This window comes from Acyrthosiphon pisum, chromosome A2 (genome assembly GCF_005508785.2).
Source record: "Acyrthosiphon pisum isolate AL4f chromosome A2, pea_aphid_22Mar2018_4r6ur, whole genome shotgun sequence".
Lineage (NCBI taxonomy): Eukaryota > Metazoa > Arthropoda > Insecta > Hemiptera > Aphididae > Acyrthosiphon > Acyrthosiphon pisum.
This window is the reverse complement of record NC_042495.1, coordinates 87,566,876-87,591,264: the sequence shown is the minus strand read 5'-3', so window position 1 is coordinate 87,591,264 and position 24,389 is coordinate 87,566,876. Positions and strand designations below refer to the sequence as shown.

General features: G+C 26.7%; 3 protein-coding genes across 3 annotated transcripts; 1 reads left to right on the top strand and 2 right to left on the bottom strand.

The window, feature by feature from the left end:
* Positions 1–243: 243 nt before the first annotated feature.
* On the bottom strand, positions 244–12,396 carry LOC100169604 (lipase maturation factor 2). The gene is made up of 11 exons (XM_001950737.4): positions 12,117–12,396; positions 9,330–9,510; positions 8,208–8,309; positions 7,906–8,138; positions 7,107–7,285; positions 6,863–6,968; positions 6,647–6,793; positions 6,134–6,580; positions 5,845–6,061; positions 3,130–3,281; positions 244–848 (listed from the first exon to the last, which is right to left on the bottom strand). Exons 1-11 carry the CDS (start codon positions 12,211–12,213, stop codon positions 724–726), a joined length of 1,986 nt encoding a protein of 661 aa, XP_001950772.1. The 5' UTR covers positions 12,214–12,396; the 3' UTR covers positions 244–723.
* Positions 12,397–14,127: 1,731 nt separating this feature from the next.
* LOC100163451 (cell division control protein 1) lies at positions 14,128–16,810 on the top strand. Its single transcript, XM_008182636.3, has 6 exons — positions 14,128–14,599; positions 15,070–15,451; positions 15,531–15,662; positions 15,750–15,869; positions 15,938–16,187; positions 16,492–16,810. Exons 1-6 carry the CDS (start codon positions 14,535–14,537, stop codon positions 16,647–16,649), a joined length of 1,107 nt encoding a protein of 368 aa, XP_008180858.1. The 5' UTR covers positions 14,128–14,534; the 3' UTR covers positions 16,650–16,810.
* Positions 16,811–17,642: 832 nt separating this feature from the next.
* LOC100160701 (lethal (3) 03670-like) lies at positions 17,643–18,697 on the bottom strand. Its single transcript, NM_001162621.2, has 2 exons — positions 18,535–18,697; positions 17,643–18,454 (listed from the first exon to the last, which is right to left on the bottom strand). The coding sequence occupies exon 2, from the start codon at positions 18,413–18,415 to the stop codon at positions 17,945–17,947; it is 471 nt and encodes a 156-aa protein (NP_001156093.1). The 5' UTR covers positions 18,416–18,454; positions 18,535–18,697; the 3' UTR covers positions 17,643–17,944.
* Between the last annotated feature and the right edge of the window lie 5,692 nt (positions 18,698–24,389).

The following is a 24,389-nucleotide window of genomic DNA, read 5'->3' as shown; positions in this document are numbered from 1 at the left end:
AACAAGACTACAACAAACATCAGGATCGATGACTCTTCCATGATTGGTGTAAGGTTAAATCGTACGAGAGGTGACGTATCATTGTGTATGTATGTAATTTAGTAATTGAACGGGTAATCGTATTGTTTGCTGATAACACGTTCTATTTGTTTCAAGCTATTATTAGACAATGAATTATAATGATATTATAATTTAAATTTCGCAAGAAATAGAAATTTATTGTATATATTAAATTATTCTATAAAATATTAATACATTTTCATTTATTAATGTTTGAAATGCAAATCCGAAACTACAAAAATTATTATGACAATCTAAAACCGCTATACAAAAAACGTGAACACACTACTTTGTTGCTACACACAAAATTACTACACATGGGTACGGAGATTGACCTATGCTAATTATTTTAAAACACAACAGTCTCAAAATAATAACATTATTAATATAAAGAAGAAACACAATTTAATGTATTATAACATAAAAAAAATTGTAAATACAAACCACAAAATTCAAAATAAAAGAATATAAAAAATTAAAAATAAAAGTAATACAAAGGTGTATATACATTAAATACAACATTTTTTTAAAAATTGAATACTTTCTGAGTTTGCAGATCATCTTGGGAAGATTAACAACAAAAATATTAAGTGTTTTAATTGAATAAAAAAAAAACATATTAAGTCTTCAGCAGCACACAAACTTTTATATTAATAATTGCATTTAAATAGAAGAAACATTGGAGCCGACGGGTACTAATATCAATACAAAACCAGCCATTAAAAATCCAAATATTAATATTCGCGGATCGACTGCCAAGAGAATTGATCTAATTTGGTCCAATATTTCTGTAATTAAAACATACATACATAAATAAATGTAATTTACAACTTTATTAAAATAAATGCATTATAGTTTGTAATTTTATATGAATTACACATAATGTAAAATATATTCTATAGTATAGATCTAATTAGGTATATAAATTATACATAAAAAATGGCACTGGTCCAGTTGACCCCTGCTAAGGAAGTATACCCCCACGCCACTCAAGTTTAGTTGATGCCCGCCACTTACATACCTCGTATTTTTAACGTTCTAATCAATAATTTATAATTTATAAAAAAGGTACGAAAATTAATTCATACGGTATTTATAGATCATACATTTAAACCAAAAATTTAGGTGATCAAAATATAAATAGATAAATCTATCATACATTTCAGTCCTAGTTTTATGAATGATATCTGCGTTTTGCAAAAAAATTATTGTTAATAATTGAAAATTCAAGTTATTATCACAGTCAATAAAATTTTTTTTCTAAATTCACCTCTATACTTCTATTCACATTATTTTACGGTATATTATACATTTTTTAACAAATAATTAGAATATTGAAAACACAAGAGATGTAAGTTGTGGGTGTTAACTAAACCTGAGTGGCAAGGAATACTTTCTTGGCGGGGGTATACTTTTTTGGCCAGGGGTCAACTAACTACACCAGTACCTAAAAAGCAATTTCATTTTAACCACATACAACATTAATATAAATGTATTACAAATAAAATACACAAACAATAATATTCTTATGTAATTAATTATTAATTTGATATTGTTATTAGGTGGATACATACAGTTTAATTTTTCAAGCAAGAAATATTTTTGATAAAATTAAATTTGGTTCAATTTCACACTTTGTCTAATTTTTTTATTGAGTATATATTACATATAATATAATCGTATGAATACTTCTACCCAAGATCACAGTTTATTAGTATTAATTATTATCAAGTGTGTTATAAATAAAACAAACATAATATATAAGAAAACTTTGATATCAAGAAATTATCTAAAATCTGAATATATCCAAATAAATTAGCAATACATTTGTAGAGTATACATTATACAGGATGTAACAAGAAGACCTGACAGATGAAATAACTTTTGATCTAATCAATCGATATTAACATTTATTTTTAAATATGTATAATTTATAGTCTCCTGTGCTACACATATAATAATATAAAAAAAATTATTTTTATTTTTTGAAACCAAAATTTAAAATTTGATTTAAGAACAGTTTTAATGGTAAAACATTTATTTAAGTCAAGTAGTTTATTTTTTAGAATTTTTTAAAATATCAAAATTTTTTTGAGTAAATTAATTTAAAGCATAATAACTAATAACCTTTTTGAAAATATTATTTTTGGGAATTTCCTGACATGAGCATATTTCTTAACCATATTATAATTTTCACAATTTTTGTCCTAAGTAGCATAATTATTATTTTTTTCAGATTTTTCTGTTGCACCCTGAATGCTGAAATTATTTTTAAACTTAGGAAGTATCAATCAAGTGTGATCGTAAATCCTCAAACATTGTCTGTCTTGTGAATTATATAAAAACAGAAGAAAATATATACAAAAGAGTTCAAACCAGTCTTGAAATCAAAACAACGATGATATCATAATTTATTGAATATTATACACAATAAACAGGTAGAATGTTTTTGAATTTATTTTAGTTGACTGTCAGTTATTTTTGGTGAACCATTGGATAGTGAAATAACTCCAGTCCAATAATTGTAAGAAAAAATTTATCAACAAGTGCAGTTATAACTTAATTTCAAATTTATATTGATAATATTGTCTCTGTAAAGTATGTATCCTGTCTGGCTTTTTAAAATTACTATTAAATTTTATATTTTTATAAAATTGAAATTATTAATAACAATAAAAGCACATTCAAACAGTAAGCGGACTGACCGCGCGATCTTTGTAAAATATTACAATCAGACCGCTGCCCGCAGGGTTTTGCATACTAATCCGCTCTTCGTTTGACTGCATCTTGGATAATTGTAAACTTGAATATAAAAATATATAAACACAATATTTATTGTACCTACACCTTTGAAAAAGTGTAAATCTATAAATATTATTGGCTATTACTTTTTAGTTATATTCATAATTATTCTGATAATTGTAAGATTTGTTCATATTGTTCAATATAATTTATAGTAAAAATATAACTTAAAGTACTAATATTAAGTAAAAACCAAACTGTAAAATTCAATTATACAGTGTCCGGGATAAAATAATTACAAAATAAATATTTAAAAATAAAACTTACGTTTAAAAACTGGGTTCACAGGTAATGGAGTTCTATTACTCAGCAAAATTTTATGGGACTTCAATGTATCCAATAATACTTGATTATTTTTATCCATTGGAGCTATGAATTCAGAATTGAGTATTTGCCGATTCCACCAAACTCCTCTTTCCCTATAAACATAATATGTAATTATTTATTGTAAATCCGACTATTTAACAATAATTATAACATTTATATTTGAGCATATAAATATATGACAAAATATGTACTTAAAAATAATAAATATGCATTATGTAACAAACATACTATAAACCCCGGGTCGTCAACCAGTCAATCTTTAGAGGAATATTGGTTGATTTTTTAAAGATTAATTACACTTACATCTATTGATCATGTGCACAATCTTAAAGTATAAAACTTTAAAAAACACCTTTTCATTTTATATACAAAGTATTTACGAGCGAAGAAAAATATACAATTTCCCGTTGGACAAATAATGAAAGAAGAATATTAAATAGTATACCTAAACAAATAGTGATAGATTATCTGATAATTAAAATATTTTATGTGACTCACTTGCTGGAGTAGGTTAGTTATCCCTGCTATAGTCTATCTAGTGAGGAAACACGTCACAGATCAACAAAAATCAGTTTTTCCGCGCATCCCCACACGACATCCTATCACAGGAAAACCAGTTTCATAGTAGGGGAACGTAGAGGGATGTGTATAAATGGGTCCTCTAGCTGGACACAGTAAAGTAAAAACCAAATATAAAAAAAAAAAATTATACTTAAATTTAAGTTTTAAATTGATATAAAACAAGTTACTGCAACATTTATTTATTATAGCACAATTATCATTTCTGATAAAACAATATTAAAATAATAATATGTAGAAAAAAAAACATGATACAAAACAATAATTTAGTAGGTACAAATTTGAATTTATCTATTTTGCTTCTACTAAATTAGTAGTATTTATTAAATCTTTAGTTTTATTTTCTCAAAATTATATGCACGTTTTTAATAACCTAACCTAACATGACCCTAAAATCTTAAAATATGGTCTACAAACGGTAAAATCAGTAAATTTGCTCTAAAAGAATTCATATTTTTAATCAAACTTTCACGAAGAATATTTCGTACTTACTTAGCAGTTAGCATATAGTAAGATCAACCAATAAAAATATTCAAAAGTATAAAATCTGAACCATATTTAAAATTAATAAAATACTTTAATTTAGGAGGATGTGACACCTGCATGTGTTGTCTTGGTCTTACAAGTGCGTAACATAGACAATTTGACGCTCAGCAGATTATGCTTAGCTCCGTTAGTTGAATAATAATTGACGTCTTATGAAATTTAAAGGTAAGATCTTGGCAATGTCATATGCTTTTAATTTTAATTTCAATGCGAGTTATGAGTATTTTAAAATTGTAATTGTTTGAACATCTTAAAATACTCATAACTCACTTTGAAATTAAAATAGAATAAACAGCCTATGCAATTGCCCATATTACAATCTTTCCTTTAAATTTGATGAGAGTTCAATTCACTCTAATTTTTAAACTAACGGAGATAAACGTGAACTGCTCAAAATTAAATTTGCTGTAACACACTTGTAAGACAAAGAAAACACATGCGGGTACGACGTTCTCTTAACTAATTAATTTTTTTTAAACAAATAATATGAATCATTATTTTATTATTGTTATAAATAGGACTGTGAATTTATAAGGAAGTGCATTTTTTTTGGTGATTGTAAAACATAGCTTTGTAAGTACATAATTTGAATTATGTAACTACAAATCCATCTATGAAAATTTTAATTTGCATATTTTTGCATTTTTTGACGTTTTAAATTTTTAAGTTAATATTTTGCCTTTTTAGTTCATTTTCTAGTATTTTTAATCAAATTCCGTCAATTGACTTGTTTGAAATCACTTTTTTTTTATTTTAAGTTTGTTTTATTATTTTAACAAAATAAATACAAAAAATTTTTTTTTTTAAATGTTTCAGGTTAATATCATTAACTTAATGCAAATGTAAATTCAAATTCAAATTCAAAATAATAACATTTTTATTATTTTTTTTTTAACACGTTGACTGCCATGTGGGCCGCCGGCGGTCATTTGTAAATTTCAAATTATATGTTTTTGTGACCGCCGGCGTCCACAGTTGATCATTACTACTACGCCACATGACCGCCGGCGGCCATAAATGAATATGGTTTTATATTATTAACTTTTCCATGGCGCTACAATAATGCACCCAAAAAAGTGCCGTGGCGTAGCGGGAATCATTGCAAATTTTTTGATATAATAAATGTATTTTTAAAATTTTTTTTATATTTTTAAACTTTTTTTCAAATACATAGTATAATATACAAATTTGGAATGACACTGAAAAATATACTTGGCGTACAGATGATGCATAATCGTGTGACCGCCGGCGGCCGGTGGCAGTCAACGTGTTAATAAATAAAAACTTTTTTGAACTAATGTTTAATATCCTGTAACTAATATTAATATAAATGTAAAAATTAAATTGAAAACCATTTTAAATGAATTTTATACTATAATTTTTGGCATTTTATATTCCTTTTTTTTGCATTTTAAGTGCATATTTTGCAATTTCAGTACATTTTTTTGACATTTTTAATGCATTTTTCAAGGTTTTTTAGTGCATTAAATTCACAGCCCTAGTTATAAACCTAGTATTTAGTAAACTTACCGTTGTAATTTTGATGAAAACTGATATTTGTACAAGGATACTTTAACAAACTTAGGTGGATTTTTCCCAAATGGTATTTGATTGGTGTTTAATAATGAGAGCACTTCTTTTTGATTGTTTAACAGACGATACAAAACACTCATGAGCCAAGGATTTTGAGCCGGTAAAGAGTGTGCAGCAAAAAACAGTTGGCGATCAAGTAAAGGCTTGTAAGGAGCTGAAAATAGTATTAAGTATTATTTAAATAAAAATTAAATAAAGTACATATAATATAAAACAAAATACAAACCAATAATAGGTGGTGTAACATTTACATTTCCAGGTTTGTATAAGAACTGATATTCATACCATGGTCCTTTAATATCACTAGCGCCTTGTATTACAATTTCTTTACGGTTTTCAAGATTGATGAATTCTTTAGGTGGTAAATAAGAATTACTAATTTTATAAGGAGCTAATTTATTGTAAAATAGTTTTAAATCCTTTGGAACAGTATTATTAACACTTTGATGAAGAGCAGAAAAATTAACCGAACTCAATGAGAATATACCCAAACAAATGGATACATATAATGTTGATGTTATTAACGCTGAAAGGGAACCATCAGTTTTACTCTTTAAAGGCAGAGATGAATAAAGTGCCTTTAAACATTCAAAAACAAATGAACCTAATGCAAAATAGGCAATAAAGGGCAAACTTTTGCCTAATATGACATTAAATTGTTGATGTGTAAATGCTGAAAAAAAAAGAATTAAATAATAAAAAAAAAGTTTAGAATATTAATATAAAATTAAAAATTTACCTATTGTAAAATCTGGTGTATTTGCTGGGGAAATGCGGAAATTATACAACATGGGAAAAACAGCTATAAGTACGGTAATAACATTGATCGTCATAAGTCTTGTGAACACAGTAGAACACCATTGGCGAGTTCTAGCCAGAGCTAATTCTAATAAAATAAAATAATTTCATTTTTAACTATAAAATAATGTATTAAGAATAGTTAAAATGTTTTTACCTCTATAAAATGTATGGTCATCCAACAATGATAAACATAAAACTATGTATAAAAGATTGTAATAGCTATAATTTCCCGATGCCAAAATTCCAACTTGCATGAATACCTAAAAATATAAGTAAAATTTATACTGTGTAGGTAACCTAAGTTGTTTGAATAATACCTTAAAGATAGTACATACAATCATTTGATAGACACTATATCAATATATTATATTGTACTTAGTATCAAATTAAAATAATACCTGAATATAAAATGCCAACTTTTTAACTGACCGAATGGGTACCAAGAACATCAATGGAACAAATAAATCATTAATTTCAGCAAATACTGTAATAGTTTTCAAAAACCAAAGTGGAAAATAGTGAGCATACCAGGAAATAGCATTTGGTAAAGGCATGCTTTCAAAATATTTAGATAAAGCTGAAATAAAATAAAAATTACATTTATTTAATTCTAGAACATAATTCACAGCATTATTTGTTGTTATGACTTAATAATAAATAAGTATATAATAAATAGGTAACCTATTACCATTTATCATTGATTAAATATTATAGTGTTATATGCCAGAAACTAAGTCCTTTAAACTAAGACATCTTAATTAACAGAGCTTCATTTATTTTATATTTTATATATTCATGCTGTTCATTATTATGATTATAAATTCAGTTAATGTAATATTAAGTAAATTAATATGGTATGGCTATTTTCTCAAGATATTAAAAAATAATGTTACTATGAAGTTTGTGAAAAAATCAAATTTTAATTCATTTGGCAATATATGGTTTCATAAATACTTAAAACTCTGTTCGCCAAGAGAATGTGGGTATTTCACACATACAACTGAGAGCGAGGAGTGAAGAGGTAGGTTTTTGTGACTAGGTGCGTATTTTGGTTTGTATGCAACCACATTCTCTCTGCAAAGAGTGTACTTTTTCTTTCAAAATTTCATAAATCAACTGAAAAATATCTAAGGTACTATGTAATGTTGTGATTAAATGGAGCAAACTATATTATTAAAATTATTTAATGTAACGTACCAGTCAAATCATACCAGATTGATGACTTAGAACTCATTTTAGCAACACCAGCTGAAAACGCTACTCTAAATAGCAACCACCTTACAAGCCAAAATGGAATTGAATCATGCGGTAATGATGCAAGAGAAGTTTGTAGACGTAAATTGCGTTTCTTTGAAGGAACCCTTAATTTTTGAAAAGGTATTGGTGCAATCAATATGCATAATAATCCCACTTCAAGTAGAAGCTCATCACTAAATAAAATAAATTTGTATGACAACAAAATTGTGTTAACTAATATAGATACTATATAAAATACTTACGCTAAGTCTGACAAAAATATTTGACCAACATTGTACAATGATAAATATGAGATCCAAAGAGAGAAAAATAAAAATTTGTTACAAACTTTTTGTGTCAAGAACCTTAAACATATGAAAAAAAACATATTAATAAGTTTTCAGGGAAATTAATACAATTCATTAATTCTTTAAAAATGTATACCAACAATTATACAAAGTAATTCTTTTATAATTATCAAATACTATTTGACTTTTACTTAATACTATCTTTTAAACCCATAATACTATTAATATTTAATAGTACAGTGTACTCTCGATTACTCACGGGCGGATTAATTCAATTAACATACAACCCGCGTTGTTATCGGTCAACCCAAAAAATAAAAGGGGTTCTCTTTAATTTTCCTTAAATACTAGATATATAACGTTACAAGGAAACTATAAGTGGATCAGTTACATTAAATATTATAACAAAACACTAGAGCTTAAATAAATTTAATTTATGTCGAGAAATAAATTGTTATCATAACTTGTATAGTAAATATAAATATCTTTAAAATAATATGCAATTTATATATTTATAGATTTTTACAGATACAAATCATGATGAGCTTAATACTATTTATTTATTTTATTGTTATATTCTGGGTTATTTATCTAGTATAAAAATGTATGGGTCATATACTCTATTCAAAAGTAGTTTGGTCAGTTTAATTATTTTTATACTATGTTATGTAAATTAATATTAATTGTAAAGAAATCTTAAAATATCAAAAATATATTATTTAAAAATATTTAATACATACAAATTGTATATAATAGAGAGAAGTAGGTACACTCATTCAATACTATACCAATTCTTCAATATTAATTTTAAGTCTTTTTATTTCAGGTTTAATTTCCTGTTAAGAATTCAAAAAGAAAATGATTTATTGCTTTGCTACATATACAGTCAGGCTCTATTAATAAATTATAATATACAAACAAGTAGGTATCTTAACACTGATCAAATACTTTATTCTAAAGCTGTACATTAAACAAACATTAATAACATGTACATACCCCTATAATTACATAATTATTTACAAAAGAAGTTTATTATATTTTAATAAATTATTTACATGATAATCCAAGATAACTTACCCAAGGAATGCAAAAAATACTCCAAATAAACATATTACGTCAAACATATATTCAGCATTCAAACCAATTTCTGATGAAAACCATAATAATGTAGGTTTAAAATTGAATTTATCAAATATTTTAGGACTCTCATTAATCAATGTATTTTTGGCTGGTAATACTCCATTTTCTCCAAACAGCCCTAGAAAATTAATAATAAATAATAATTAATATGAAAATGAATAGATTAGATATATTATACATTGTAACTATTAAACCAATAACAACTAATAATGAAATATGAATAATTATAAAGTAAATTCAATTTAGTATTTAACTGGCAATTAAATATAAATATTTTAACATTAATATGTTTTTGGGCTGGATACAAGATTTTTTGTATGGTTTTCGTTGTCATATTTATTTATTAACATAAATATATTTACGAACATATTTATGTTTCATAGATTTTCCTTGTAGGTATAGGAAAAATATTGAGGAACGTGTTATTGTTTTTTAAATTTAACTTTCAACCTAAGTAATACCTACACAAAAACACCTTTTGTATTTTACATGTAGATATAATTTATTAGTATATTGAAGGTGTTAATTTATTTAGTAGGTAGATTGGATACACAACACAAATATTATCTCTAATTAATATTTATTTCCCTTGTAGGATATATGACTCAATATAATATTATTTAGTACATTACATTTGAAAATGTTTAACTACCTACTTAATGCATTCTAAACATTTTTTTTCCAATTATGTAATTAAGATAGTGTTTTATTGTGTAGATATTTGTATATATATATAGGAATATCTTGTAGCACACTATTTTTTCAAAGTATATGTGTACCTATACATAATATTGTTAGCTATAACTTTGCTATACCATTTTAAAAATACCTAAATAATATGGTGTGTATATAACTAACACAAAAATTATTCAGTAGTGTCATAACTCATAAGGGTTTATTGGGACAAAAAAATGTCAGGACACGCGGCCCCTACCCTTCAAAGCTTCAACAAAGCCAAGTTTTTGCCCATCTATCTACTATAAACTCTTTCTTCTAACTCCTGTCAAAAATGTACCCATCATTTTAATAACAAATGGATATTAGTAATTCAACTTTTAAAAATCTTCTAACGACTTTATTAAGTAAAGGTCAGGTATAATTATTTGTACTACTGTATGTCTAATCCCTAATATTGTTATTATTTATTTAATATGCAAAAGATCTACATAAGATTCATAATTACATTTTATATTTGTATCTTAACTATCCTGATTATCTTTATTTAATATTTTAATTTTAATAATAATATGTACAGTGACTTATTTTAAAAATGTTTGTGGGTTGTAGCGTCTAAGAAATAAGTAAATATATAATATTATAAAAATACATGAGTTATAAATTAATAATTTTATTATTCCATTAGATAGCCTGGACCCCCCCCCCTCGCTTCCAACCGAAAATATGCCACAGTATATTTAAATAGATGACTCATTTGAACAATTAATAACAAATATTAAATACCTACCTACCCAATTTATAAAATATATTAGGTTCTACCACCTACACAACTACCTAAAGGTATGTTGCAAATTTACATTGAACCTGTTAATATTTTTCCTACCAACTATCTTTTTTTAATAATTTACCCCTCAAACTCTCATAGGTCAACCTTATATATCTTTTTCTTAATATTATTAAAATCAACAGTTTAAAACTTAAATTTATATAATAACCACCTAACAACAAAATTCTACAAGACACAACAATTTATATTAATTAACCAGTCACCTCAATAAAGTTATTTTTAAGTGTCATTAATTTTATAATCTTATCATCAAACTGACTAAAAGCCAAAATATGACATCAAATATTTGTCTTGGTACCTAATAAGAATTAGCTTTGGAAAAAAATTATTTTTAAATAGGTAAAATTTACAAAAATATAAATTTAATAACTAATGATATTCTTTATAGTGAGGTAGGTATTATTTGTTAAGTGAGGCAATTATCTCTTTGTACCAGTCTGGCGTTGTTCCAGGTCTAGAACCATTTAAATGTTCAAGTATACATATTGTACACCTTTGATATTTTTAAATATACAATTATATATTTAATAAGAGTATAAGAATAATATTAACATAATAGTATCTATTAAATATAATGTACCTATAGGTACAAAGCAGTTTGTTCTAAACCTTTTAAATATTTAAAGTTTAAATTCTAAAATCCGAATACATGAAATTTAAATTACCATGACAATATATTATACAAATGTTATTTGTTGTCGTTGAGTACATAATACTTATCTGATCACTTATCATCAGTACCTATTGATTTTGTATTTGATTTGACACAGACTGACTGATAGACAGGTAGTGTAAAAAATGAAGTAAGTTTGTTCTGTTTATTGAGTTACATGGAATCTAACAATTGTATAAATCCAATGTCATCAAAAAAACATTTATTAAGAACGGTGATATTGATATGATCGAGTGAGAGAGTTGATGAAACAATATCAGTTTGATCAAAATCGTATAGGATAGTGAAGGGGGGACCGAGCAATCGTCTAAAAGTCGTGGCGTAATAACGAGGGTAAAATAATAATTAATTAATCAATTATAATAATTCGTGGTACAAAGGCAATGCAACTTCCAGTACCACGACACCGTCGAAATACGAAAGGCGAGTGACAACGAAACATACAAGTTATGCATGCCGGGATTGGATCAGTCAGATCACGGAAAAAAGGCTGCTAGCACACTGTGGAACCCTGTCCCATACTCACCGGAATTTTGCACGTAGAGTGCAATGAATGCTTGTAGGTAGATGACAGAGACGCCTCTCAGGAACAGGTTCCTGGTATATCTTATATACTGCTGCATGTCTGCTGCGGTCGCCGGTAGGGCAGCAAGTCAGCCAAAGCTATAGAGAGAAATTTATATTTAACTAACTAAAAGTTGAGACTTGAAACTAGTAAACATGACGATAAACCATGATAGGAAAGGTCTAGAGGCACCGACAGACGACGAAACGAATTGCCAATTGTCATTCGCCGGGCGGCCCCGACGTATATATTTATTATCGGTTTTATTTTCCGTCAGACAAACCGGTGTAGCCACCTCACCGGTACAAAACATTTTCCACTTTCGCGAGTGTGGAGCCCGCCGATTGGTCTAACCGGACTTGATTACGTTGTTAGGCTATCCGCCATCCGGTCCCCGAATACCGATCCAAGTTAATTTACAGAATGCAAATTGCGGTAACAGTGTTTGCAGTACGCGGTCGTGGTAGAACGTAAACACGTATTTACTTGGTGATAACACATTTGATTAACACATTTGACACTATTAAATTTAATTTGTCATGGTTTTTACGTCTTTTCACATCCAAGCTTGCAAGTCGCAACTCGATATCTCCATTCATTCTCCACCACAGAATATAATATAATATATCCATTATTCATTAACCATTTATACTTATATACCTTATTTTTTTTTTTTAGCTTTTACGAGCCATTTAGACTGCTTCTAAAAGCAATTTCCCCCATACTTCTCTTGCGTAAGCTAGATCCAAATTTCCATTCAATTCTCGAACTCCTTACAAACTGCACTATGTCCTCTTTTGAACACAGATTCATTCTTCAGTTCCTCATTTAACCTCCTTAGCCATTTTTACTCATTGACATCGAAAATAGGTTCATATATTTTTCTCTCAAAGACTTATAGTTTATTGTAATCCCCTCCTGTTGTGGCCCATGTATTTCATCCATATGTCGAAATTAGTCTTAGATAAATTGTATACAGTTTATCTTACTTCTATATACCTTATTTATACCTTGTATATTATATTAGTAAAGTGAGGGGGGCGCAGGGGGACTCAGTCCCCTTACCGCGGACGGTGGCTAAAAAGCGTCCCCTTTAAGAATTTGGATTTTATACATTTGACATTATGCATAAAATTATGTATGGAACGCTTCAGAGGACGTTATACCCACCATGTGTTGTCTCCGTCTTACAAGTGCGTAACAGCAAATTCTACGCTCAACAGAACACGTGTAGCTCCGTTGGTTTAAAAATTATAGTGAATTGACCTCTTATCAAATCTAAAGGTTAAGATTATTATCTAGACAACCTCATGTGCTTTTTAGTATATTTTTAATTTTTAAGCGAGTTATGAGTACTTTTAGATATACAAACAATTTAAATTTTAAAATACTCATAGCTCGCTTTAAAATTAAAATATAATAAAAAGTCCATGAGGTTGTCTAGATAATAATCTTACCTTTAGATTTTATAAGAGTTCAATTCACTCTAATTTTTAAACCAACGGAGCTAAACGTGTTCTGCTGAGCGTAGAATTTGATATGTTACGCACTTGTAAGACGGAGACAACACATGCGGGTATAACGTTCTCTTAAGACTACATGGAGACATTAGTCTCTTGTGGAATTTTTTCCCACTTTAAGCCTTGTATATCCCTAGCCAAGGTGGATAATTCTTTGAAATCCAAGATGGATTTATCAATAAATCCATTTTCGTTATATTGTGGCATCGAGATGTATTGTGTGATATTATAGAAATTCGCTAGATTAAACCGGTTTAAAATTATCCCACACCGGGATAATGAACCATGTAAATGATATGGTCCAAAAATCCCGGTGCATTATTTTTCACACCGGTGTCTAGCGAATTTCTACATTGACGAACTGTCCGTGGTGATAACCATGTCAACGGTAGGTTGATAAGAAGTGATAACCATGTAAGAACGGATGAAGATAAAATATAATAAATATTTAGATAAATCCTGGTTATTAAATAATTCAATATAATATTATTTATTATTATTTCTATAATAATATTGTACTTGTGAAAATGTGAAATGTGAAATGTTAAGATTTGTATTTATTGGTAGTTACATAATTAAGACCGTGGTTACGACTGTTTATGAGTACCTACTATATTTCTATTTTTCTTTTTGAAAATATGAAACTCGTTGAGAACCATATAAGTCATAAACTATAACTCAATAACTGAAAACAGTATTACCGCTTTCATTCGATGCGTCCAAATATTTTTTCGATTTCGGTCTTGTCTGTAGTGGAAGCTGCCTATTAAATTGCATCTGTTACTATATATCAAAAGACAAAAATTACCGATGTTCGTTGTTTTGTGTTTTTAAAGCCAATGAGCTTAATACCATTAAAATGTTTCATTTGTTTTATTTAACGAGACTGAAGACTGTTTTTGAATTGACCAAACACAAGTTAAAGTATGTTTATGTGTGATAGAATGTATATAAAATTATTACTGTGTAATTAAGAATTAAAGAGTATGACTATCATAGACATAATAATATAATATGTGTACCTATAATTGTTTATTTAATTAAAAAATATAATAATTATTCAATGCAGTGTATCTAATATACACAGCCTAAACATCAATATGGGAAACTAGTTATTTCATAATTATCTTAGTATAAAATGTTAAGTAAGATCTATAACTTATTTAAAAACCAAACAACTTGAAGTATTACTAATCTATCATTTCCAGTAAATATACTAAGGTGGAAATAGTGTTTTTTTTTACAAGTCCTGCCCAAAAACATTTTTGGTTTATTTTTTAAAAACTTACTGTGCCAAATATACAGTTGAAAATCACACAATATGACAATTAAGGCAATCTTCTTTTATTTCAATATAAATTTTCATTAATATTATGTTTTTCTTGTGTTTTCAGTGAATATATTTATTATTATTTGGTATTTCTTCTTGCTTCTACTACAATTTACAATGAATGGTTGGTATACTCACTGTATGCAAGTAAATGGCCAACATTGTACTGTGGTAATGAGAAATTTTGTAAGACCATCCTACTAGTTGCTGATCCACAAATATTAGGAGAAGAAAGAGCAAATATAATAGCACGCTGGGATAGCGATCGATATTTATTCAATACATACGGTCGAGCATTGCAGCATGTTAATCCTGATAATGTTATATTTATGGGTGATTTAATAGATGAAGGATCATTAGCTGATCAAAAAACTTTTGAACGTTATTTACATAGATTTAGTAAAATATTTTTTTTAAAGAACACAATTCCTCTTGCATCTAAAAATGTAATTGTTATTTTATTTTAATCACTTAATATATTAAATTATATTTAATATTTATTTTTTAATCCTTGTTCCTTTTTAGGTAATTTTTATACCAGGTGATAATGATATTGGTGGGGATGAAGAAATTGTAATTCGAGAAAAAGTTGATAGATTTAATCTTTACTTTGGTTCGCCAGGAATAATTGAAAATGAAAAGATAGAATTTATCATGGTACAATTCAATACAATTATTAAAAATATACCTTTAGTATTATTAGTATTTTTTTTTTTTTGTTATTGATATTGAATTGAAATGTAGGTAAATCAACTGATAGATTCAATGCCAACAAACATTAATCCTACAAATCGAACAAATACTGTAAAAATTATGTTTTCACATATTCCTTTGACAACAAGATGGACAAAATTTACTGATAAAGTATATTTGCATTATCACTTTTTTTAAATTTCAATTATAATTCTAAGAACATTAAAATATTATTTCAGGTTGTAAATGAGTTCAAGAGTGAATTCATATTCTCAGCTCATGATCACTCTTCTTTTAATTTTATTAGTGACATTAAAAAAAGAAAACATACATATGTTCAAAGGCTTGGACATAACAGCTTTGATGAAATGTCCAGAGCTCAATGGAGGTTTGGGCAACAATCACCAAATTCAGTCAGTGAAATAATTGTGCCAACCTGTTCGTATAGAATGGGATCAAATAATATAGGATATGGTGTATTAACAATTGGTAAGAGTGTAAGACATTATAAAATAATTATCTTTTCAACTAATTTTGTTTATTTAGTTGTCAAAAATTATCATTTAAATTTATTAAGCATGCATACTTGCATTATAATAGTAAGATTTAAACTATAGTATTTTGTTACTAAAAAAAAAAAAAAACATTCAACCTTGTAATTATATTTTATCTAATATCCATGGTGTAATTGTGACTTGTGTAGTACTGTTTACAATTTTATCTTTTTAACACCTTTGAATATCTAATTAAACATAACTTAAATTGTTTAATTAGTATTTTTAATTTTTTTCAGATACATTCAGACACTCAGTCACATACACTATTTTATGGCTTCCATCAAGATTTGCTTGTCTATATCTATACCTGTATGTTTTAATGCTATGCATTATTTTGTATTTCTTACATTTCATTACCAGAAATAGTAAAACAATCATATACAGGGTTATGTAAACAATTTAATGCACATAATACCTTGAATTTAATTATAATATTGATACACAAATTATGTTAGTTAGCTAAGTGATAATTTGTTTAAGTAACAACATTATGTATTTCAAAATATTTTTGACTAAATAACAAAATGCACAAAAATATATACTTACAGTACCTAATTTTTTTTTAATTTCAAATTATTATTGGTTTCGTGTTTCAATAAAATATCCATTGGATGATTTTTTATGACAATCATTTTCAAAATAATATGTATTTATCGCTACATTATTTTTTATTACTAATACCAAATACCAATTGTATATAATATTATAAATTATAACTATTGATTTAATAAACCTTAACATTATAATTTGTACAAAGCATTGTAATTTATTTCAGAACTAAAAAAAATAATAATATTTAATTAAGGTACCTCCAGTTTAAGAAAATTGGGTTGTCTACAGTTATTTTAATTTCAGTAACAATGAGATATTAATTATATTGTGGATAAATAAATAATTTATCTAAACTTATTTAGTATCAGCCTATTAGCATATAAGTGTATGAATATGTCCAATTCAACATTTCTTACTTATTCGCAAATAGCAAACCTGGCTTTCATATGAATCCTCCTCTGATATTTAGTATAAAATAAAATTACTTGTTTCAAAAAAATAGTTGGTCAAATAAACTATTATTACCAATAATATACCTAAAATATTTATAAAATGTCTTAATTATTTCAAGATTGATTAATCTAGATTATTTATAACTAACCTAACCTTTTCTTTATATACAAAAAAATTTACTTTGTACAACTGGTGAACTATTGTCTATTATTTTACTACTATTAGAAATACCCATGTGTAATACAATAATATGATCAAATTTTTAATGACAATTATATAGCATATTACATACCCAAATGGAGCTATGATTTTTCAATAATCAAATAATTTATAATATGCATTGGATAAATCATTGGCATAAAAAAAAAAATACTACAAATAGGCAAGAAGTAAAATAAAATATTTTATTTTTTTATTGAAAACATTTGAATGTACCTCCTAATTTAGAAGAAAACTACAGTATTGTGTTTTGTTCTTAACTGTCAAGTTGATTAAAGTAAATTCATCATATCAATAAACAAAAATTCAACAACATAACAAAGTAGCCTTTTATTCATTTAAACAGAACTACTTACCATGATTTTAAGTTTATAATTAAAATATCATACATTTAAGCATAATCTTTCATATTATCATTGAAACATTTGAACTCCTATGTATAAGTTTCTATTGAATTACTGATGTTCAAACCTTTTGATTTGTAGATTGAAATAACACCTTTTGATAATCTTTGACAGCATCAGTGCAATTCAACGGGGTTCCCTTGTTAATGGCTAGACAATCCAATAGAACGTTTTCTTTTTCTATTGTAGTTTCACTCAGTACTCCGTCTTTAATTATAGGTAACAATTTCTTGACGTTTTCATACGTGTTTTTGTATTCTATTTCGACATTGCGGTTCAGAGCTTTTTGACTGTTGTTGACATGGTGAAAACGCTGCTCCCACCTCTTGTCATTGGCTTCTAGCTCTTGCTGAACAACCTTCTGTATTTGCAGAGACGAAGGTTGTACATACGTCTGTAAAATCTGTGAACCCTGGTCAACTGGTGCTATTTGCTCTTGACCTCGGAGTCTCTCAACAACTTTGTCTGACAAAGTGATCACATTTGGATTCTCAATTTCTAGTGTTCGAGTAGTGCTAGATGATCCGCCCATTTTGTCATGCGGTTTTTAATACTTACGATGGATGATCAGCTAAAAAGATAACTTAAAGTTAATCAGATTTTATCAAAAAAAAATAATAAATAATGAGTTATTACATGTTGATTATTTACCTAAATAATAGCTGCTGTAGAGATTAAAAATTATATAGTTGAAATAATTATGTTTTTTTTTTTTTAAACTCGTTCAATCACTTCAATTGCAAGTTGCAATCTGTAAAATAAATACAAAAATCCATGGACCACTTTCGAGTTTTTAAAATTAGACATTCAAACCTCTGATTTGATTTTGAAGGATAATAACAATATGTTGGGTCAACTTATCAGTTATCATTTTTCAAATTTTCTTAACCACAAATAGATATGCCGAAAATATTTGACTATCGTCAATTAATCGTCTATTTTTTATTTTTTATACGATGAAATTGGTCTTTTTTGCCAAAATTATTTTATAAATGTATTTTTTAATCGATTCTATATTAATTTCTAATACTTCTCAAATTTAAAGTTTTTACTTTTGAGTTTTGGAGACTAATTTATTTAACGGAGTAATGTACCAATGTCATGAATTGTGGGACTGCGACACTAGTACAAACTACAAACTCTTTAAGTGATATGCAAATTTCAATGGAAATACGATAATTAGATAACCATGGTAAGAGAATTACGGTTTGAAAGTCTGGCAACCCTGACACAGTCTAATCGCCCAGTCCATGAGAAAAATATTATATTATTTTTGAAAAATCATGGATAATTTTTTTTTCCAGAAATCTCAAATCACGGTTCACGTCGTTCACGGAGCACTCGAGTGAATCACTAGCATAGGCGGAGCCAGCAGTATTGTTTAGTGTATGCAGAATCTAAATCAGCCCACCACAATTTATGGGGAGGGGATTTGGGGGGTTATCCCTAAAATCCCTATTTTCGGATATTTTATAGGTCATCGTAATTAGTTTGTTATTTAAAAATTGTAAGCTTATTATTTAATTATTAGCTTATTCATTATTCAAGCCTTTAAAACAAAATTTCAAATTTTTATTAATTTTAAATAATATGCCGAATGTTAGCGTACCTAGTTGAATTCCTCCGGTGGTTGGCAATATCTTTGTTATAGAATATAATCAGTTAGTTCTAAAAAAAGAAAATTAAATTGAAAAAATTGAAAATGACATATAAATGATATTTATTATTTTGAATTATATTGTATAGAAAAATACGGTTAGGAAATGTATTTGCTTGAAAAATGAATACATGGAAAATACATTGTTAAGAAAAAATATAATGATTAGTATTTATAATGATCATTAGACTTCAGCCTAATTAACCGTTCATAGATTTTACTTTTATTAATTAACTTTAAACTTGAATTAATGCAGCCTTCAGGGTGATTAGGGCGTGCAGCTGCATACCCTGCACGCAGCACGCGGGTGGCTCTGCCTATGATCACTAGTACTTTACCGCCTTTTTCCTCCAGAAAAAATGCAGAAATGCATACGAATAGAGAAAACCTATCTAGGTATCTACTATATCTACTTATCTAGTAGTTTCTAGTTTGATAATTATAATTATTTTATGAAATATTTTTTTTTTTTTTAAATATATTTAAGTTCAGGCTGACAGTCCGTTTGAATAAATTATAATAAATATTAATTATTAAATGTAATTAAAATAATAAAATAAATAATATTCAGCTATCAATTCGCCTATCAATGCAATACTTTTTAAATCAATCAAAATCATATATTATTATATTATACTTATTATGACATAGAAAAAATTCTTTGAAAACGTTTTGTGAAGCAATTTTAAATAATATTATTTGACATTATTCTTATAATATTTTCAAAATTAGAATTTTAGCATTTTTTATTGAACTTGTAAAATTAGGTTCATGTAAATCTTGAACATACCTACTTAGAATAATGTTGCTTCACTTTTGTAATCAAATCATTTTAAAATATTCTAACTAAATTCTATTCTATTTAAAATAATAATTATGAACCAACAAAATAAAATGTTGGGATAATATTATAAGTTAATTGTGACAAATACATTAATAATACATTCCTAAAATGGTAGCAGAACATTAAAATTACGATATTTGAATTTTGAATAGAACCTAGTTTTAAAGTTCTAATAATGTTTTAGTTGAGAAATAGCTATCTGGGATATACTTGTATACCTATTTCTCATATAATATATTATTATATACAAATATTGAAGTATGATAATATGGCAATTTGCAAATAATATTAATTCAACTTACCGGCTACGGCCGTATTAAGAATAACAATAAATAATTATATAAAATATCCTAGGATGATCAAACTGTTTCTGTTCAGAATTTCAGAATCGTTTTTCGTATACAATGATATTATGTCATTAAATTCAAATTTATCACCATCCATGACACTGACCCACTTGTAACCTACTGTACAGACGTACAGCAAAGCGACGCCCATTTCCCGGCTTTTTTTAATAAATAATATTAAATATATTTGTACAACGTAGGTATATATAGGTATATATATTCCATATTTCTTCTAATTATAATATTTATAATATAATATGCAACCAATTGCAATCATTTAGACAAACAAAAAAAATTTATTTTTTCGTAAGCTGAAAAAAGCATCTATTCTGTAAACTATCTTATAGCCTATAGGAGTTGAACAACTAGGTACCTAAGCTATAAATACCCTGAAAGTTTCATGTAATTTATTGGTATAACTTTTATTGAAAATGGTCCAGTCGTTTTTTGAGGCTATACTAACTTCGGATGAACCAATATCCAATTTTAATTGTATAACCACCGTGAAAATATATAAAATTTAGATTACCTTTACCTATATAAGTGTATCTTGGATACCTAATAGTACCTACCTTACTATAATACAGAGGCGTGCCCAGGATAAAAATGTAGGACAGGCCCGGTTATAATTGTTTTAATTTATATAGGTACACATTATTTTTTAGAAACTTTTTATAACATTTTTTAATTTAATTAGAAAAAACGATCATATAATATACCTACCTAATATAACACAATGTATTCCTCCTGTTTGACTTGTTAATAATATTTCAAAGATATTAAAAGTGAATACAAATGAAACAATATTTTTTTTAAATTATAAGTACCTACTTACATAAAATATAATTATTTAGTGAATTTAAGTCATCGAGTCACTTTTAAGCTAGAATAAGTTGAAGACTCGTTAGAAGTCGAGGTAACATTTAATTTAAAAACGTTCAATTGAGGTTGATCTGTTGTACTATCATCATCGTTCAATGTCCTTGTGGATTTCGGAATAGGTTTATAAAACTGGCTGTTCATTTTATTTTAATTTAATTAGTAGGTAGTCAAATTTAAAGCAGTTTTATAAAAGAAAAATGTATTTAGGTTATTCTAAATAGTGTACACAGACAAAACTATTACCTCGATCAGCTCTGTCACTCACTATACGTTTACACAGTACACCGTAATAAATTATTAATAGGCACCAAAAATTACATTTATAATTCATATTCATTATCTCGTATGAACATCGTCAAATTCTTGACGATTGTCGGCGGAGAACAGTCAGTGACGAACGTTTAATTAATAGATAACAATCATTTCGGGAATATTGTCTATTATTTACAATTTTTAGTCGTCGTCCGATAAACAGTAGGAACTGTGGCCACAATTATTCACGCCTGATATTAAAGTGTGTAATAAATAAATAATCTTTGTTCAAAATTGATTTCATTTCGTAATACGAAAAAAAACACAGGGCAGGCCCGGGCCTACCAGGCCTACCCGCTGAGCACGCCACTGATATATAGGTATTATTATTATTATTTTATACGCACAATGGCAATTTTCAAATGCAATGTTTTCGCAAATACTAATTCAACCTACCTAGGTACCGTATTACCTTAAGTCTTAAAGTAAAATAAATTACAATAATAGCAATATATATATATATCATACAATATACTTAGTTACCTATATAAGCTGATGGACAGTTTTGGATCAATTGTTGAGGATTATAAATAGCATATTTACATTAATCTAAACGGAAATTAAAAAGACCAATAGGTACTTAATATAAAATATATAATCGAAGTAACATTGAAATTTATAGCATTATTATTTTTAAAGAAGAAATTGAATTTGTGTTTTATTATTTAATTGCACGAGCATAAGTAACTATATAACCATATGGTACAGTTTTAAAAAGTAAAAACTGTTCAATTTAATAAATCAAATAGTTTCTGTTTTAGATACGTTTATTGGTTATTTTTTTTTAAGAATTAAGATATTTTATTTTTGTCATACATTTTATGAGATTTAGAACTTTGGTCTTCTTTTATCATCTGGATTTGTTAATGTCTTGCATAAAATATGTCTGAATCAAGACTTACAAACTAAATCTAATAAATATCCAGCATTTTAAAATTCATTAAAAAAATACGTAACAATAAAATAGTTTTTTTAATAATCATTATTGAATAATGAATACTACTTAAGTTATATTGTACGTATTAGATAAGTATAACTATTATTATTTCAAAAAGACTAACGTCATTGTAAAACAACATTTATAAAAAAAATTTTATTTTTTCCATTTTTATCAATAATATTTTTAAGTCTTAAACTGTTAAATGACAACAAACATTTTTAATATAATATTCTGTAGCAGAATATTTTTCGGAGTATTTATATAATTTTGAATGGGAAGTTAAATTGTAATTATTGTTTAAAGTTTAGATGAGTGGAGTAATGCATGCAGGCTACTTAATTTAAATGGATCCTTGGTAGCAAATGTATCAACATTTTCAATACAATGTAATACATGTGAAAAAAGTACATAAAAAAAGTATTTATAATATTTTATTCGAAAAATGAAAAAAAAATATAAATGTATGTAATGTTTTCCGTATGTAAATATATTATATAAGCAGGGCTAGGATTTATATGCAATAAAAAATTGTAAAACATGCATTTTATATACCAAAATATGCAAAAATATGCATTTAATTTTTTATAAGATAAACACTAAAATATAGTTACAAAAATAATATTTATTTATTAAAATACATCAGATAGGCTATTTGTCTTAAAAGAATATAATTTAGAAATAAAATGTATAATTCACATTAACTACGTGCGTGTTACATGAAATAAAATTTATATTTGACAAAAAAACCAAGTTTTACGAAATATACTATAAAACATGCATTTTTTACATTCTTATAATCGAAATATGCAATAATATTAATTTTATTCAATATATTATGCAATAATATGCATTTTATCCAAAATATGCAAAAACATGCAAAATAAAAATACTACCATTTATCTCATCATGAGGTGATTCGTGGACATTACTGACAAAATCAATAATCAAAAGTAGCAAAAAAAAACATGCTGTTGCGTATAAATCCTAGGCCTGTATATTATAATCATAGTAACAATATTATTATATTACAATATAATTATCATAATATTATACAATATTATGATAATACCTAGCGGTGCATGTTATGCGAAAAAGAAAAGTTAATTACATATCATTAAGTACCTAATGGATTAAAAATGAGGTTACAAAACTCAAAAGATACGCGTATGAAGTTAAATTCTCGTATTTCATCATTTTAAGCGCATATCTTGTTTCATATTGAATAAGAAACATTGAGGGTTATTTTTTAGGGGGCGGGATATTGTGCAATCAACTTTTGTTAACACTATTTACATTAAGTACAAACATATAATAAAGTTTTCATCACTCATAAATGTCGTTGACGATGTTTGATGAAAAAATATTAAGTTCAGTGGACTTATGCAATAATTATTGTAACATACAATTTTATAAGTGTACCTACCTCACATTAATATGTATTAGACATTAAGAATAATATTCACTGTAAATTAAAATATAAGAATTTAAAATGCATTATAAGGCGTTATATTTTAATTATTAATA

Coding starts and splice junctions, on each gene's coding strand:
- LOC100169604 (XM_001950737.4), bottom strand. CDS start 12,213: ATGCAGCAGTATATAAGATATACCAGGAACCTGTTCCTGAGAGGCGTC. Junction 8,310..9,329: donor GTATTTTTTGCATTCCTTGG/GTAAGTTATCTT, acceptor CATATGTTTAAG/GTTCTTGACACAAAAAGTTT. Junction 6,062..6,133: donor TGTTACACCACCTATTATTG/GTTTGTATTTTG, acceptor TACTATTTTCAG/CTCCTTACAAGCCTTTACTT.
- LOC100163451 (XM_008182636.3), top strand. CDS start 14,535: ATGTTTCATTTGTTTTATTTAACGAGACTGAAGACTGTTTTTGAATTG. Junction 14,600..15,069: donor TTGACCAAACACAAGTTAAA/GTATGTTTATGT, acceptor TTGTGTTTTCAG/TGAATATATTTATTATTATT. Junction 16,188..16,491: donor ATATGGTGTATTAACAATTG/GTAAGAGTGTAA, acceptor AATTTTTTTCAG/ATACATTCAGACACTCAGTC.
- LOC100160701 (NM_001162621.2), bottom strand. CDS start 18,415: ATGGGCGGATCATCTAGCACTACTCGAACACTAGAAATTGAGAATCCA.